At 48.0% G+C, this 14,875-nt stretch overlaps 1 protein-coding gene across 1 annotated transcript in view; it reads right to left on the reverse strand.

Annotated features, from left to right (window-relative positions):
* AFAP1L1 (actin filament associated protein 1 like 1) overlaps window positions 1-14,875 on the reverse strand; it is a 70,810-nt gene that overhangs the window by 17,316 nt on the left and 38,619 nt on the right. Inside the window, exons 9-15 of the mRNA XM_030826778.1 lie at window positions 13,172-13,264; window positions 9,451-9,544; window positions 9,062-9,214; window positions 7,425-7,636; window positions 5,639-5,784; window positions 4,608-4,680; window positions 2,377-2,488 (exon numbers count right to left, since the gene is read on the reverse strand). Of these exons, the coding sequence (XP_030682638.1) occupies window positions 2,377-2,488; window positions 4,608-4,680; window positions 5,639-5,784; window positions 7,425-7,636; window positions 9,062-9,214; window positions 9,451-9,544; window positions 13,172-13,264 (883 nt within the window). The remainder of the gene's footprint in view (window positions 1-2,376; window positions 2,489-4,607; window positions 4,681-5,638; window positions 5,785-7,424; window positions 7,637-9,061; window positions 9,215-9,450; window positions 9,545-13,171; window positions 13,265-14,875) is intronic.

Below are 14,875 nucleotides of genomic sequence, written 5' to 3' on the forward strand. Positions count from 1 at the left end.
TGCTAGGGAGTGGGTCCATGCAGCTTCTCACACCACCATTTTTCTCAGCAATCTACTTGGCCTCCATGATTCTTGCTTCCTGATATTCATGCCCTTTTATAGTCCCCTCCCACACTAAACAGTGCTGACCTGTGTAACCATTAGGATATTGCAGAATGACAGAGTGTAACTTCTAACCATAGGTCATAAAAGACCTTGCAGCATCAGCCTTGCTGTTCCTTCTTGGGTTGCTTGCTCTGGGGGAAGCCAGCTGTCACATCACAAGGACAAGCAACTCTATGAAGAGATCCCCATGGCAAAGAACTGAGGCCTCCTTCCAACAACCAGCACAAACTTGCCAGGCATGCAGTGAGCCATCTTAGAAATGGATCCTTCAGCCTGTCAAGCCTTTAGGTGACTTCAGATGACCGGCCGACATCTTGAGATCTCATGAGAGACCCCAAGCCAGAACTACCTATCCAAGCCATTTGGGATTCCTGACCCACAGAAACCATGTGATATAACATATCTTCCTGCTTATTGTTTAGAGGAGCTAAATTTTGGGTAATTTCTTATATAGCAATAGGCAATTAATACATGATCGTGGGCAAAATCCTTTGGCTATAGACTAGATGTTTACATCCCCCAAAATTCATATGTTGACATCCAATCCCCTTTGTGATGGCACTTGGAGGTGGGGCCTTTGGTAGGTGATTAGGTCACGAGAGTGGTGCCCTCATGGGTGGGATTAGTGCCCTTAGGAAAGAGACCCCAGGGAGCAAAAAGATGGTCATCACCAGGAAACAGGCCCTCACCAGACACCAAATCGTCTGCCACCTTGATATCAGACTTCCCAGCCTCCAGAACAATGAGAAATAAATTTCTGTTATTTATAAGTTACCCAGCTTATGGGATTTTGTTATAGCAGGATAAAGGGACTAAGATATCTTCCCTTTTATTTTCTTCAGTTTCTTCATCTAAAAAACAACCTTGTTGGAATTCATCAGTAGTTTTCCACTGTGGTTTCCCACTGCCCTTCAAGGAACCTCATGACCCCATGGTGATGGCTAACAGGAAAAGTGGAGGCCAAGTGGGCCTCAACCAGAGTAGCTCCACTTTTATTTTTCTTTTATAAACTGGGCTTTCATATAAGATTTGATTTGAAGAAAGGGTCTGCTTTTTTGTGTGTGTTTGTTTTTTGTTGTTGTCGTTGACATTTGGTGATTTCTTTAACCTTACATGCTTTTTTCAGTTTAGATTTCCATTTTAAAATGGGCATTTCACAAGGCCCTGCATTTCCAGTGCCTCTGAGAGTAGAGTGCAAAGTTACACAACAACCTTCTGATTGTTCAAAGAGGAAACTCAGGCCCAGAGAGGGGAAAGGACTTTTCCCAGAGGTACACAGTAATTCAGTAGTCAAGGGAGGAATGAGGAATGGAATACAGATTTCCTGACCCTCAGAAGGGATGATCTACACAAATGAAATGGAGTTATAATATGGAAAAGTATTTTTAAAAATAGGTATTAAAAAATAAAAGTAAGTTTTCAAAAAGCACGGAACAGAACTTGACTCTGTTGAGATGCAGGGGGAAGAAATGTAAGGGAACAAAGCAAAAACTTTTGGAACACGCTGTCCCACAGGAAGCTGGCTTGTTCATAAAGATAAATCACACAGGAGCACAGATTACTGTTGGAAGTAAAACAGAACTTATAACAGAGTTGCCTGGCATACTTAGTCATTATTGTGCAGCGTGGCAACCAGGCAATTCACAGAGCTCCTGTGGGGTGCTAGGCAGAGCTAGGGTGGGACACCAAGGTGAGCTGTGGCTTTCATGGCAGCTGGCTCCAGGGTATTTGGATGGGTTCAGTTCTCCACTTACTACCCCAGATCAGAAATCACAAATTGTTAGCCTCTGAAACAGACACAGCTTGTCAACAATCTCTCTCTCTCTCTCTATTTGGCCTCATTTGGTGCTAAATTAAAAAAAAATAGTTGCTGATATTAAAAAATAGGTAGATTTCACCTAAATTCTAGATTTCTGGCCTCTTTTAAGTAATTGGCAAATCTGGTGTTAGGGGCCTGGTACTGCTGCATAGGGATCACCTGCTGGAGCTGAGCAGCAGCCTCCCCTATAGTTGGGACCTAGAAAACTGGGTACCAGTTTCCTACAGTACCTCCCCAACCCCCAACTCCCTGTCATTTTCCCTCTGAGGCCACATGCTAGCTGCCCTTTATCATTGTGCTTGCTCTGTGATTTTTCTTATGGTAGAGTATTTTCTTGCATCTCACTTTGCTCATTTATTTACCCACCAGGGAAACTGATTTTGAGATCCCTCCTATAGACTGCTTCCTTTCCTTCCTCCCTAGTCAGCAGGGGAGGCCCACACACAACTCACTGGAGGCGTGGCGTTTGACTTTGACTTGCGGGTCCACGCGATGGGACTTCTCACTGCAGGAAGAGGCGTGACGCTTCACCTGGGCCCCTGTGGGGCGCTCGGGCTCCTCGTCCTGGTGGGAGATGGAGGAAGACAGTTAAGTTCAGGCAGGCGCAGACTCATCAATGCAGGGTGTACTGCGGTCTTTGCTCAGTATGGAGTCTTCTTGCTCTGAGATCTTGGTCTTACATTTTTAGACTTGCATAGCACTCAAAAATCATATAGCACTTTTGCTAGCAGTATATCATTTGAACTTCGTACCTTTCTGCTGGGGGGCAGCAGAAGGCAACCCTAAACTGCAGCACCTGCTGAGAGGAAAATTAGAAAGTCTCAAAAGACTGTGGGTGGCTATATTTGATTTATCATAGATATTTTTGTCTTTAGAACATTTGGAAGTATCGTGATTTTCTGAATTGCCTCAAAAAGAAAACAGTCTTCCCTCAAGAAGAAAAGTCCTGGATGAGATGAGCCAGTGATAGAAGTGACATAACTTAATAGATTAATTATACATTTGTGCATGAAGAATATTAAGAATACTAAAAATCCAGTGAAAGCTTAGGAAACGAGTTAAATATGATAATAATGCAATATAATAATGATGTTGTCAACAACAGTACTATCTACTCCTCTGTATAGGACCTTCCAATGTCTAGGCACTGTGCTAATTTCTTTTTTTGAGTGCAGTGGTGTGATCATGGCTCACTGCAGCCTCAACCTCTTAGACTCAAGTGATCCTCCCACCTCAGCCTCCTGAGTAGCTGGGACAACAGATGTGCACCACCATGCCCAGCTAATTTTTGTAGAGACAGGGTTTTGCCATGTTGGCCAGGCTGGTCTCAAACTCCTGGGCTTAAATGATCCACCCACCTCAGCTTCCCTAAGTGCTAGGATTATAGGTATGAGCCACTGCACCCAGCCTAAACATTTTTTTTTTTTTTTAAGACAGAGTCTTGCTCTGTTGCCCAGGCTGGAGTTCAGTGGTTTGATCTTGGCTCACTTCCACCTCCTGGGTTCAAGCAATCTTCCTGCCTCAGCCTCTTGAGTAGCTGGGACCACAGGCATGTGCCACTATGCCTGGCTAATTTTTGTAGTTTTTAAGTAGAGACGAGGTTTCGCCATGTTGGCCAGGCTGGACTCGAGCTCCTGGCCTCAAGTGATCCACCCACCTCAGCCTCCCAAAGTACCGGGATTATATGCGTGAGCCATGGCACCCAGACCCCGCCTAAAATTTTACGTAAAGTATTATTTAATTCTTGCAGCCATCCAAGAAGGTAGGTTTTATCATATCCTTTTGGAGTCAGGAAGTGAAGACCAGCAGCCCTGAATCTGACTCAAACTTCACATCCTTAAGTGCTAAGCTGTCTTGCCACTAAACTCTGCAACTGAGAAAAACCTCAACCTGCATCCACAGGTTTATCTGAGTCTGAAGAAAGACCATATGAACAGAAGGATGACTGGAGAAATTTCTAGAAAAGGGAGTCCTAGAGGTGAAAACTCAGTGTGTCATCCAGCACCGTCCAAGGCAGAGGTCCTGTCTGCAGACACATCTGTTGTCCCTGGCAGCTTAATTGTCTCTCTCTTCTGCTATGAGGCCTGACCCACCCACCAGCGTCTGATTGGAATGTGGCTCTCCTCTCACTTTCTGAGGGAGGAGACAGCACAGGGCATGCTGCCAGGAGCATTCCAGGTCATGTGATGGCTACACAGGCCTCACTGTAAATTAGTAAGCTGGTATCTCCCTGGCTTAGCAAGCAAAACATGGAGACTGGCCTGGGAGCTGAAGCTCCCAGATCACGAAGTCACCAGTTGAAGGCTTGCGGGGTGGCCCCAGAGTCAGCACCTGCCCCAGACACCACAGAATCAGCAGGATAAGTTCACAGAGTGGTAAACAGGAGGAGGGCCCCAGCATCTTGCTCAAACTGGAGACGATGCCTCACCTTTTGGTAGTGTTTGGGAGTCTACAGAGCCCTTTCTTTCTCCCAACCTGGGTCTCTTTCCACGGCACCACCTAGCCTCCTGTGCCAGGGATTCCTCATCCTGAGCCATGCTCTATGATAAGAAGGGGCTTCCCTTCTAGCTACTGCTGCTTAAATGAAAATGATCTTTCTGAGGCAGAAGGTAAAGGGAGCAGAAAGAGGGAGAGCTAATAAGTGGCCTTTGCCACATTCCTGAGCAGCCCCAAGGGACTGTACCTGCATCTTTTCGTAAGGAACATCATCATAGACTCGGGGCTCAGGCCACTGATTCTGGCAGGATCTTGCATATCTAGAAAATAAAAGGTATGATGACAATGACAATGACAATGATGCTTTGCAGCTTACAGTGCTTTCCTGTCCTCAGTCTCATTGATTCTGGCAGAAACTCTTTTTTTTTTTGAGACGGAGTCTCGCTGTCGCCCAGGCTGGAGTGCAGTGGCGGGATCTCGGCTCACTGCAAGCTCCGCCTCCCGGGTTCATGCCATTCTCCTGCCTCAGCCTCCGGAGTAGCTGGGACTGCAGGCGCCCGCCACCACGCCCGGCTAATTTTTTGTATTTTTAGTAGAGACGGGGTTTCACCGTGGTCTCGATCTCCTGACCTCGTGATCCACCCTCCTCGACCTCCCAAAGTGCTGGGATTACAGGCGTGAGCCACCGTGCCCGGCCGATTCTGGCAGAAACTCTTAAGGCAGGTCAGAAGATTGGTAAAAGCAAGATGGCAGGCAGCACTGTGTCATGGGCTGTGTTAGGGTGTCACGGACAGGACCAATGTGATTCTCATAACAACCTGCAAGGCAGGTAATTCATCACCACCATTCTATGAGTCAGAAAACAGAGATCCGAGATGGCAAGCAACCAGTGCAAGCTTCCACTGCTGGTGGTGACCGAGCTGGGACTCGAACTTGGCTCTTCTAGTACCGAATGCCATATACTAGCCACGTGCCCATGCTCCAGTGTGTGAAAGCTTAAAGTCCCGTGACATGAGGGCAGAGCCCAGGCCACTACTCCAAGGCTTCTCTACTTTTGCTCCTTCCATCCACACCTTGCCTCTGACTCTGGGCTACCTCCTTCAGCCAGCTCCCCACTCTTTGCTGGAAGAGGAAGACACCCACTCCAGCTTACCAAGGAAGCAGAGCTTTCCTTAGCTCCTCCCTTCCCTCCCAGTGCCCAGGGCTGGACCCAGCCTCTGAGAGGGATGGAGACAGGAAAGGTCCTGGGCAGGTGTGGCCGGTGCAGCTGACACTTACAGGAAGGAGTTGCGCCCAGCACTGACGATGCTGGTTAAGGTCTCCACATCCACGTAGTCATAGTGCAGCGCCTCCGGAGTGACTCTGGAGCCCATCTCCACCAGCAGCAGCCCGAGCCAGCGACCCATGTCCTCTGAACAGCTTGCCTGAAGGACAGGAGGCAAAGGTGGAGTTCATTTTCCTACTGCCAGGGCTCCTGGAGACCTGTTCACTTCAGCCAAACCCAGAAATATTTGTAAGTACTGACTACGTAGCCGATACTCAGGGGTCAAAGAGGAATAAGATTATAGCACACATCCACAAATCCAAGAGCTCCCTTCTTCCACCTATTCAGGTTTCCATTCAAATGTCACCTCCTCAGGGAGGCCCTCCCTGAGGACGTCTCTAACACAGGCCTCCCTGCCCTCACTTTCCATTCTCAGAGCCTTCCCCAACCATTAGAATATAAAACCAACATTTGGGTGTTCTCTGAATTTTTAAAAAAATATTTACTTTTTATTAGAAGAGGCCATTTCTCATATAACTTAATCAAAATTGTTTCTTGTGTTATAATTGCCAAATAATTACAATACTGTGTATAGGAAAATCTCCAAGAAGTTGCCAGTCAGCTAAACACGGACTTATGTTAATTCTCATTTAAAGAGCATCTTATACAATTAAATTAGCACACAAATGCTAAACTTGAATACATAAAGCACACTTTTTGCTAGAAAGCTTCGTGTATAAAATAAATAAGAGACCTATCTCAAACTACCAAAAGTAAAAGTGAGTTACGGAGGCGATATTTTTTGAAATTTAAGAACTGAGAGAGGCAGTGGGGCTTGGGCAGAAAACAAGACCAAGAGGTCAGATTCTAGAACAAGACTAAGAGACCACTGGCCCTCTGTGGACCCCTGGATAAAGCATGTGGCTGCCCTGGCCTCAGTTTCCTTATCTGTAATGGCAGAAGGTAGTTTTCTGTTTTCCTCTAGTGTTAACATTTTAAATTCTAAATCGCCAAAGGGTTGCCATGTGGAAGAGAGAGTCCATGTATTCTGCATGACCTCAGAGAGGAGGCTAGTGCCCGTGAGTAAGAAGGACAGTGAATCGGTGAAATGAAAACACACTTCGTTCACTCATTTGTTCAACAAATATTTCTAGAGCCCATAGTATTCTAATGCTGGACATCATGCTGAGTTCTGGAAAAACAAAAGTATGCAGAATAGGCCTAATTATTGCCTTCCTGGAGCTTAAAGATTTCAACTCAGTATGGGGAAAATCTTTCTAAAATTTGAATTGCTCAATGGGAGGGGCAGTGGACCTTCTCCTCCCGCAGAGGAGGGTAGTGGTGAAAGGTCTTAGAGGGGATTCCAGAATCTGAATGGTTAGACCAGACTAAATGCTTTTCAGGCTTGGGATTTTAAGGTAAGGGAGAAAAAACAAACCTTGGTTCTGGGGCTGCCAGATTTAGTGAATAACAATACAGAATGTTTTGTTTAATTTGAATGTCAGATGAACAATGAATAATATTTTAGTATCGATAAAGCTCCAATCTTGCATGGGACATGCCTATATTATTATGAAAATGTTTCAGGTAATGTTCGTGGCTTACCTGAAATTCAAATTAAGTGGGTGTCCTGTGTGTTGTCTTATAATCTACTTGGGTCACCTGACAGGAGTGAGGCTTGCTTTCCCTCCCCTTCAGTCCCCGTGGTGTCAGTAGCAAGGGCTCCCCCAAACAAAAACATGACACTAAGGCCAGTGTCCCCAGACCAAGCACCACCCGCACCCCACCCTCTCCTCTCACCTCCAAGATGGCCACCTCCTGCCGGTTGCGCAGGATCCTGAAGGCAAATGGGTGTCGGGGACCAAAGCCCGGGGCCACCTCACAGCCTTGCAGGGCGATGGCGTTCACGTGGGTTCGCAGGTCCGTGTGGTCCTTGTGGAAATACAGAGTGTTGCACTTCAGGCGGCACCAGCGTTCCTTCCAGCCCTGGTTCACCAGCACGTTCAGGTACCCTGGAGGAGACAATGGCGTGAGGTTCCCATAACCTGCCCTGGGACAGCACGGGGACGCAAGGCGGCTCCATATGTCTGCTGGAAAGAAGGCCTCGGGGTCCTGGTCAGCAATCTTTCCCCTGAGACCTCAGGGTGACCTTGGGCATGCATTTCTCTGAGTTTGTTTCTTAGCTGTGAAACATGGACTGATAATGGCATTCGTACATCTTTGCACAGCCTTTGGGCCACACCAAGCTTGATGAAAAGGGCAGGAACTACTGTATATGGTGTATAAAAACCACAACTCTTTTGCCTTTTCTCCCCAAATCAAAACTGTTACTGAAAGATGGAAAATAATGGATGATGCTGACACCCAGTGGCAGCATGTGGGAACAAAAATGTCTCATCCACATCATCTTAAAATTGACCGAGGCACAGCTGCCATGTAGCTAATGACCCACAGGTTTAGAATTCCCTCTTAATGTTTTAGATTTGAATTTGCTTATTTTTACCATAACGCACTCTGATTCACTGATTATAAAATATTTCTTTGTAGCCATATATTTATTTATGTATTTATTTTTTGAGACTGGCTCTCCCTCTGTCACCCAGGCTGGAGTACAGTGTCTCTATCACGGCTCACTGCAGCCTCAACCTCCTGGGCTCAAGTGATCCTCACACCTCAGCCTCCCAAGTAGCTGGGATTACAGGCATACACCACCATGCCTGGCTAATTTTTGTATTTTTGGTAGAGACAGGGTTTCACCATGTTACCCAGGCTGGACTCAAACTCCAGGGCTCAAGCGATCCTCTCTCCTCGGCGTCCCAAAGTGCTGGGATTACAGAGGTGAGCCACTGCGCCTGGCCTTGCCATGTACTTTTATAATATTTTTTTCAGGGTTAGAATATTATTGCATATCCAAAATATATGATTTTTAAAAACTGGATTCCAGTACATGGAACACTACATTTACATGGGCAAAATAATGTTTTCCCCTTCAAATCACCTTTAATTCACATTGAATGCATTTTTAATAAAAAGTACCTAAATATTTTTCTCCAATAAATTTCCCTATAATATGGGTTGTTACTTATACACCTGGCATGTTCTATGCTAGAAAATAAGATACCCCTGTCTTGTTATCGTGGATGAAACTGAGAAACTGAGGCCCAGAGATGGGCAGTGATTTGGGCTACGGTCACGGGGAGCATAGAAATACGGTGGTCAGCTGGCTTTTCCTTTCGTTGAGTGTCAGGGCCTCTGGGAAGGGAAGTGATGGGAAGGCCTAGAGTGTTAATGGAGTGGGGCTTAGCCTCCCAGGAGGCTTGGATTTCCTTCCCTGCCCTGGGGGTGAGGTGGATGAGACATGAGGTCTCCTGGCCTCAGCCCCCGAAGCCCGCGCCCACAGGACCTGAACACCCTTCCTCCCCGTGCCCTGGACCCACCACAGCAGGGAACCTCCTCCTCGGTCGAGGATGTCTGCAGGTCATCGGCCAGTGTCTTCTTCTTGGAGAAGCCGATGATACGGGTGATCTTGCGGCCCGCAGCCCTGCTCATTGAGCCCTTCAGTTCTGCCAGGCTGCTCTTCTTCCCTTTGCCTGGTGGGGAAATGGGTCAGGGGAGTGAAGGGAGCCCCGAGTCCCACCCATCCTTAGTTTTCCTTGTGGCCTTTTCAGCCTGAACACAGGATGGGCCTGCAGCTCCAGGGATGGCAGGCCAGGTCACCTTACCCAGGTCTACAGAGTGGTCAGAACCTGCTCTGCCAATGTGTGCCCATGGGCAAGGCCCCGCCCAGTTCCAGCATTCCCCAGCCTGAGCCCCCAGAGGCTCCTACCGTGATCACAGGTCTCCCGGCGGCCAAGGGTAGAACAGTTGTCACCCACGCACACGCTGTCAGAATCTGAGGTCTGCTTCTCTTGGGACAGCCTCTGAGGAGGGACACAGACAGTCCCTCATCAGAGGGCACATTCAGAAGTACCCAAATTTCCCTTTATTGGTTCAATCTCCCTCCAACTCCCCCAGCACATGATAATTAGCTAACAAATGTTTGTCAGCAACTATCCTGTGCCTGATACCATACCAGGTATTGAAAAGACAACCATGACTTAGATATGGTTGTGTCTTTGGGCAATTCACGGTCCATCTGGGGAGGGAGGCAATTAGTTATAACACTTTGAAATGAATGTCTTAGGAATTTGGACTGTATTTGGCAGGTGACAGGGAGCTGGGAAAGTATTTAAGTGGAACACTCATGTAATCCAAATTGGTTTAGGAAGTTGCTTCCAGTGGCATTGTGGGGGATAGACAAGAGGGGACAAGACTGGAAGCAAAAGAGCCACTTAAGAGAGTGTCATCCTGGTCATGATGAGACTCAACAAGAGCATGAACCAAGATGACAGTGAGGATGGAGAAAAAGAGATGAGCTGGCAGACATTTTCAAAACAGTCATGACGGGAGCTGGTGACCAGCAGGAGTCCATTACGATCCTAACTCGGAGGAGAGGATGGGAAGGGGACACACACCCACACACCCACACACAACATGTCAACAATTTCATTGCCAGCCCAAATTAGTTTTACTCATGACACCAACTCTAGACCATTCATCGATTCATTCATACAAGGTCCATTAAGTGTCTACTAGGTACCCTGTGATATAGAGTGGAAGCAATGATGACTCTCTTACCACTTATTAGCTGTGGGAATGTGGGAAAGTCCTTCTATCTCCCCAAGCTGGGTTTTTTCACTTGAATTCCACCCACTTCAGAGGGCTGCTGTGACGGAGCCAGCTCAAGTGAAGGCCCATGGACTGTATCATTTCTAACACCTGTGTGGTGTGCTGCCATCTTTCTTCAAGAAGCTAAACTGTGCCAGCCACACTTGGGCCAGGATTAAATGACATCCACCCACTTAAGAAGGTGGAATTACAGAGCTCTGAGGCCCCAAAGCCTTTCCTGCCAAGATCCTCTCAAACCAGGCTCAGCTTATGCTTCACCATAAGCATAGCACCGGGGTACGGAGAGGACAGGAGATCATGTGCACCTCTCAATTTCCAAAGGGCTGGAAACGTGACAGCTGTCAGAAAGAGGACAGAACTGTCAAGTATAAAGAATCACCTCTTCAAATGGTGAAACAGAAGTTATGGCTCTATGTGTTCTGCAATGGTGTACAGATGGTAAGTTTTCCATCAGATAGAGCAAATACAAAGAGGTACTGTGAGCACTTTGGAATGAACTTGATGGTGACAATGCAATCACATGATTCTATAGACCCACCAATATCACATCCTCACCCTCACTCTCCACCCAAAATACCACCCCCAACATTCTAGTTACCCTCCCTGTGGATGCTCAACCACAGGAAAGCTCAACTCTGCAAGCTTGCTTCTTCTTCCCCTCTACACATCTTTCAAACTGTACCACGGCATGCGCTGGCAAGTGCGTGCACACACACACTCACACACACTGACACCATCAACGCTGCTTTCCCTCTGGCCTCACGAATGGCAAAGGCTAAGTGAGGATAGGGTTGAGTTTCTCCTCCTGCATCCACCTGGGCACGAGTACCCATCTTCCACTCCTGGTGACTCTGCCTGATCCCATACCTTTGCTTCTGTTCCCTCCCCTCGGCCCACCTCTGCCTCGGTGAAATCTTGCCTATGCCTTAAGGCTCAACATAGGTGCCCATCTTCCTTCACCCTTCTTGCCCCTCCAGCCAGCGTGGGCCCCTGTTCCACTCACTGTAGCTTTCTGGGATACTCTAATAGGCTGGTGGGCTCTCCTTTCTCACTCAGCTTAGCCATACTGGTCGTTTTCAGTTCCATGCTTCTTCCTGCTCCTGCACCTTTTCCCTCTGCTTAGAATGCCTTTTCCCTCCTCTTCCCTGCTAATTTTTCATCTTCATCTGAAATGTCACTTCCTCAGAGAAGCCGTCCTAGGGTGCTGAGGCAGAGGCAGGGCCCCAGGGTACCTGGTACTTTTCCCTCCTAGCACTTACACAGCTTGGCATTTATAAGTCTGTGTGACTATTTGATTCATGTCTGCTTCTTACTGGGCTGGAAGTGCTGTGAGGGCAGGGCTTGCACCTGTTTGTGTTTGGACTGCATTTCAGTGGCGAGCACAGTTCCTGGGGTGCCCCGGATACTTACCGGGTACCTGTCAAGCAGGTGCTCAGGATCCTGGCCTTGAGAGGAGGGGCAGCACAGTCATTAAGAACTAGACTGTCTGGGTTCAAATCCTGGCTACGGTTCTTATTTACTATGTGACCTTGGGCAAATCTGTGTCTCAGCTTTCTCCTCTGAAAATGTACCTACCCAAAGAGTTGTTATGAAAATCACCTCAGTTAATACATAGAAAGCATTCAGTACACTGCAGGGCATGCAGTCACAGTCTATAAATACTAGCCTTGATTACATCGTGCAAGGCCCGTGTCTGTGGGTCTTAACCCTTCCCCTCGACTGTAATGTCCTTAAGGGGAGGACTTGGGTCTGAGGCCCTTTGTTACCCACAATACCTGGCAATGTGTAGGTACTGGGACATATTTGCTAACAGCCTGACCAACTGGCTAACGACTGCTTCTCTCGTGTTCCAAAGAGGCACACTCCTTCTCTCTCTCTCTTTTTTTTTTTTTTTTTGTTTAAATGAAGCTTCGCTATTGTTACCCAGGCTGGAGTGCAATGGCACGATCTCGGCTCACCACAACCTCCGCCTCCCGGTTCAAGCAATTCTCCTCCCTCAGCCTCCTGAGTAGCTGGGATTACAGGCATGTGCTAACACGCCCGGCTAATTTTTGTATTTTCAATAGAGATGGGGTTTCTCCATGTTGGTCAGGCTGGTCTCGAACTCCTGAACTCAGGTGATCCACCCGCCCTTGGCCTCCCAAAGTGCTGGGATTAGAGGCGTGAGCCACTGCTTCCGGCCTACTCCTTCTCTTTCTCTTTCTTTCTTTCTCTCTCTTTTCTTTCTTTTTTCTGAGACAGGGTCTCACTCTGTTGCCCAGGCTGGAGTGCAGTGATGCAATCATGGCTCCCTGCAGCCTCCACCTGCCAGGCTCAAGTAAGTCTCCTACCTTAGCCTCCTGAGTAGCGGGGACTACAGGCATGTGCCACCACACCTGGATAATTGTTTTGTAACTTTTTTGTTTTAGAGATGAGGTCTCACTATGTTGTCCAGGCTGGTCTTGAACTCCGGGCTCAAGTGATGTGCCCGCCTTGGCCTCCCAAAGTGCTGGGATTATACACCCTCCTTTTCTAATTGACAAATTTCAACTTATTTTTCATGGCACAGTTGCAATGTGACCTCCTCCTGTCCTGGCAGGGTGCATCACTCCCTCCTCTGGCTTGTACTGCACTTTGGGCACAGGCACTCATTTGTTCATGCATTCATGAATTCAGGAGACATTTATTAAGCACCTACTGTTGTGCCAGCTCTGTGCTGGGCACCTACAGTTTGGCAGTTGCCTGACTTTCCCCTCAGCCAGTTAGTTCCCCTGGGGTTGAGCCCATGTTGAGTGGCCACTGCCTGGCCCGGGGAAAACCTAGTGGAGAGACAGATATACCTTGTCCAGGTCCAACTTGCACAGGAGGACTGGGGATCTGGGGACCTCCACTCCCTCAGCTCCCCCAACTGGCTTGCTCACTTCTCGGATGACCTGTGAAGAGGACACACAGCTGTGAACGGGTGGGCAGGGAAGCTGTTGATGCAAAGGAAGAATGGGGTCTGTGTGGTGAATGCTGTAGAACAGAGGGTCAAGGCCACTGTGGGGAAGAGATGGGCTGACACAGCCACCTGCATATGTGTGGGGCACACTGGGGTTTGTAAAGGCTTTCTCCCATATCTGTCCCCTGGGTTGAAAAGATACAAGGATGGGGACCAAGAGGCTTATTGCTAATTAGTTGTGTGGTCTTGGAAGAGCCACTTCCCTGCTCTGGGCCTCAGTGTCCACATCTGCAACATGGGAATATACTAGTCCTCTGCTTCCCTCCTTGGGTTGCCTGAGGACAGTGTGACCGTGAATGCGAAGAGTGATGGGTACCATAAAGCCTCACAAGCGTGAAGGACCTGCTTCTGTGACCATGTGCACCTTTACAGCAACCTGTAGGGCAGCTGGAGTTATCACCTCCATCTCCTAAAGGCATCCGCTCACTCGCCAAGGCCACACAGCAATAAGCATGAGATCAGGAAATAATCACAGCCACCATTTGTTGCTCACCTAACTGGTGGCTTTCTGTGGATTATCCCATTTTATCCCCCACCAGCCTTGTAAGCCCTGAGTTACAGCTTAAGATGATGAGCCTCGCAGAGGGGAAGCCACCTGTTAGGTGGCGGCAGAGCCAGAAACTAAATGCAGGCAGTTCAGCTGCCCACTGGGCTGACAGCCGCCCAGGATCAATGTCAAGGCAAGTCTCTTTTAACTCCAGTCTAGGGATCCATCTGCCGACCCAACCAGCTCGTGGAGGATACAGGCTCCCCCAGCAGGCAGGTTCTCTCCCTTCCTTCCCTCCTGAGACAAAGGGGTAATGAGAAACACCAAATGTTCCATCATGGGGGCTGGTTATCACAGGAAGGAAAGGGCTGGGTGGGGAGGGAGGTGTCTGGTTTCATTGTTCCAGCAGGAAGATCAGAGGAGGAAAGGACGGTGTCAGAGTGAAGTAGAGGCGGTGCAAGGATGGGGTGTGCTGTAAAGGAATGGGGGATGGGGCATCGCAGTCGGCACAACAGTAATTACTGACAGTTACCACACACTCACTGCCTGGCAGGCACTGTGCCAAGTGCTCTCCAGAATCCAAGGACCATTTCACAGATGAAAAAAACAGGCACAGAGGGGCAAAGTCATTTGCAGAAGGTCACACAGCCAGTAAGTGCCCCTTAGGCCTGGGGCTTGCACTCAAGTATGGGTGCCACAAAGTCCCCTCTCCCATGTCATCACTATGTCATCCTGCCTATGGCCTTTGGAGTAGATTTACTTCTTAGCTTCAAATTCTGGCTCCAACCACTTTGGTTGTATGACCTTTGGCAAGTCACATAAGTTCTCAAAGCTGTGTCTTAGTTTCCTCATCTGTGAAATGGGAACAATAATATTTTGTCCCATTTTCAAGCAGAAATGAGGTCATGTATGCAAAGCTCTTGGCACAATGCATGGTACAAAGTAAGTGCACATTTTGTGGTGACTCTCATTGTTCCATGTAGCTGCAGAGGCAGAAACTGGCCCATAGGTGGTCATTACAAGGATGTACGTTTCAAGGCAAGGGAGGATTTTTCC

Source organism: Nomascus leucogenys, chromosome 2 (genome assembly GCF_006542625.1).
Source record: "Nomascus leucogenys isolate Asia chromosome 2, Asia_NLE_v1, whole genome shotgun sequence".
NCBI classification, from domain to species: domain Eukaryota; kingdom Metazoa; phylum Chordata; class Mammalia; order Primates; family Hylobatidae; genus Nomascus; species Nomascus leucogenys.